The sequence below is a fragment of the Nematolebias whitei genome, chromosome 13 (assembly GCF_014905685.2).
Source record: "Nematolebias whitei isolate Nwh7 chromosome 13, NemWhi1, whole genome shotgun sequence".
Classification (NCBI taxonomy): Eukaryota; Metazoa; Chordata; class Actinopteri; order Cyprinodontiformes; family Rivulidae; genus Nematolebias; species Nematolebias whitei.
In genome coordinates, this window is record NC_056510.1 from 1,996,584 (window position 1) to 2,000,043 (window position 3,460).

A 3,460-nucleotide genomic window follows, 5' to 3' on the forward strand; every position below is an offset into this window, starting at 1 on the left:
GTCGGAGGCTGCGAAGAGGTGCGTCGGAGGCTGCGAAGAGGTGCGTCAAAGGCTGCGAAGAGGTGTGTCAAGAGGCTGCGAAGAGGTGCGTCAAGAGGCTGCGAAGAGGTGCATTGGAGGCTGAGAAGAGTTCCGTCCGGCTTTTTCAATGGGGAAAAAATGGCGTCTTTGTTTATAAATGACGTCGCCATGGTAACTGGAAACGCCAACAAAAGTAACGGCACACATCACGGTGCTGAACCGGTCATTTGGTTAGAACATTTGTGGGGGACACGTTGAGATTTGGGCTTCAGTAAAGTTGATAGAAGAGCAGAACCATCTTCAGGTGGATAAGAGGTGCTGCCTTCACCCCCAACGATCAATGCTCTGATCAACGATCAATCCTGATCGTTTATCTGACTCTAGAAGACCCGGCTCGTCAGGTCACAACTCAGCCCTTCGTCTTCCTCTCAGGGACACCTGAGGACAGTCACTGCTGCACCTCGGACCTGTTGACGTCTCTGCAGGACAGATGTGTCACGTGGCAGGTGTCAGTCCACCTGCACTTGTCGTTGGGTTCAGAGAAGTCAACGGTGCGTGATGTTTAGGAAGCAGAGAGGTATGGAGGCCAATCTGAGACCCCTCAGCATCTGGACCTTCAGGGCTGGGCTTCCAGGCGGTGAAGGGCTCGGATCAGACGGCATGTTTGTTGAACACCTTCCACAGCACCCCCGTGTGGCGCCGGCTCAGATCCGACACATTCCTGTGATTCCAGCCAAACGGGCCTAATGGACTCCACATGTTCAGTCCACATACGGGGGAGTGGTGGCGCAGAGGTTAGAGAGGTGGGCCTGTGATCCGAAGATCGCCGGTTCACGCCCCGGCCCCGACAACATCAACATTGTGGGTGGGGTAGGTGAAACACCCACACTTGTCCCCACCCTCATTCGCCCCACTCTGGGCCCATGAGCAAGGCCCTTAACCCCCACCATGTGCTCCCTAAACAGGTCTCTCTTGAAAATGAGTTCTCGCGGCTCAATGAGACTAACCTGGATAAATAAAGGCTAAATGAAAAAAAAAAAAAAAAAAACATACATGATGGAGGAGGGGCTGGTCTGTCCGGACCCTCCTGAGGTCTGGATGTCGGCGTCTCAGTCCCACAGTGTGGGCTTTGTGTTTGTCAAGTTGTGGTTTACGAACAAATATTTAAATGTTGGTTTGTGGTCCATTCAGTCCTGAAGACGGTGAAACCTTGGATCTGGAGACTCGTCATCAGTTCTGTCTCCCTGTTTCTTAGAACCCGATGAGCCCGGTTCTGTTCTCTGCCTGTATAAGACGCAAAACGACTGCGTCATGAAGTTCACCTACTCTGAACACGCCAGTGGACGGTCCGTCCTCACAGCCCTGAAAGAACCAGGTCAGTGGAAACATTAAAATCATTCTCCATCTGATGTTCTCGCTGAAACCTGTTCAGACCTGAAGAACGTTCTCCAGACCATAAAGACCTTCTGTCTCTCCTGGCAGAGTGTGGCAGGGGTCCGGGTGTCCTCACGGTTCTGCTGGCTGTGGTCTGCATCATCCTGCTGTTTGGACTGGTTCTGCTCGTTGCTTGGAAGCTGATCATCACCGTGCACGACCGGCGAGAGTTTGCTCGCTTCCAGAACGCACGCTCACGCGCCCGATACAAAACGGTAAGGAGCAAATTGTTCTCTGCTTCTTTTTGTCCACCGAGACGAGGTTTAAGAAGGACGGGAGACGTGAGCCGTCCACGTCCTCACGTGACGAAACCAAAGTAGTCTGTGAGTAGAACTGGTGGAACCTGGTCACCTTCTGAAGGAACCTGCTGGGGTCTCGTTCTTTCACTCATGGTCCAGATCTGAGAAGATCAAAATGCACTGGATGGAAACCAGTCTGAGAGCGACTGAAGGTCTGACAGGAAACCAGATGTCTCTCGATCACTCACCACAGGCCAAGGTTCAGTGAGTCCGTCAGACCATCGTTCACCACCAGACGATCAGTTGGCGGCTCTGTCCCTGACCAGAGGGTCAGAGACAAAAGACCACAAGTCCAGTGATACAAGTACAGAAGTCGCTGGCCTTCAGCCCAAAGTGGCCCAGTATACCCACAGTATGGACCATCCTGGGCTGTTCTGGTTTTTATACCTACAGTAGACCGATCTCCCAATCTCCCATGGTCCTTAATTTAGTTCGTGGAAGGTGGAGGAGTTCTGTGATCGTAGGGACCGGGTGGATGAATATGGAGCAAGAAGGTCCTTCAGATAATCTGGTGAATCTTCACAATCAGGGCCCTCCAGGTCTCTTAGTGTCCACATGGACACTGAAGTTCTCCAGGAGAACAACGGGGTCTCCAGACAGCAAGACGTCCTCCTGAGACTCCAAAAAAGCCAGATACCTTTACCTCCTCCAGTCCCCCTCTCATGAGGGTGCCCTGGTCTTCCCTCATCTGACCCCTCTCCTGAGGCTGATCTGCTGTGGGGGACCCTACAGGGGATTGGAACCCCCCCCCAACATAAACCTTTTGTCTCTGTCAGCACTTTGCTCTAATTCAAGGTCTTCTTTCTGCCCTGTTGTCCTCCAGGCCTCCAACCCTCTGTACAAGCAGCCTGTCTCGACCCACTTCTTGGAGACGGACATGTTTGGGAAGTCCTTCAACGGCGAGGTCCACTGATTCCACGTCAGCAGGTCCAGACCCCCGAAGGACCGAGCGCAGTGGACCGCAGACTCAACACTCCCCTCCCTCTGCGCTTCGAGAACGAAACTGAAACTGGTCCAGAGGGTTCGTCCTCCACGAAGGACCGAACGCCGCATGTAGCTAAAATCACAAGACACTTTACAGAGCAGCTAAACTTCAGCTGCTGTTTTTATAAACACTGAAGGCGTCACCGGATCATTTCGACGGCGCTGAAGAATCGTTTGACGCTAACATTTTTACTAAACTTTACACTCGTGGTGTTTTTGTTAAGAAGAGATGAGGTCACTTCCTGTGAAGAGTTGCTTCACTGATGAAGATGATGGTGGTGTCTGAAGGGCGGGGCACCCCTCAGGTTAATAACTAGACCCAGGTGGATCTCACTCAAAACTGGTTTTCGTTTCAACAAAAACTTGTTGGACTTTTTCAAGACTCAAACTTGGAAGTCCCTGAAGGCCTAACGCCTGGCGGCCGGGGCGCTTCCTGCAGGCGCGGCCACTAAAATGAACACAGGTGGTTTGTTTTGGGGGGGGTTGAGCAATAATTCAGCACCAGGTGATAGACTGGTCCCAGTTATCTGAACGAGTCTGACAGACCAGCTGTTCAGTTCCTCTTTAACTTTCTGATGGCTTCATTTGCAGCCGAGGCTTCAGGAGAACTTTTAGCTCGATGATTAATTAAAACAGGCGTTTATAGTGAAGAGTTCGGATCGAAAACAGTTTGACGATTAATTAAAAACAGGCGTTTATAGTGAAGAGTTCGGATTGAAAAC

The 3,460-nt window shown here is 51.6% G+C and overlaps 1 protein-coding gene across 1 annotated transcript in view; it reads left to right on the forward strand.

The window, feature by feature from the left end:
- The window catches only part of itgb5 (integrin, beta 5), a 29,759-nt gene extending 26,305 nt beyond the window's left edge, over positions 1-3,454 (forward strand). Inside the window, exons 14-16 of the mRNA XM_037686764.1 lie at positions 1,277-1,396; positions 1,504-1,670; positions 2,578-3,454. Coding sequence (XP_037542692.1) covers positions 1,277-1,396; positions 1,504-1,670; positions 2,578-2,667 — 377 coding nt within the window. The 3' untranslated portion in view covers positions 2,668-3,454. The remainder of the gene's footprint in view (positions 1-1,276; positions 1,397-1,503; positions 1,671-2,577) is intronic.
- The last annotated feature ends 6 nt before the right edge of the window (positions 3,455-3,460 follow it).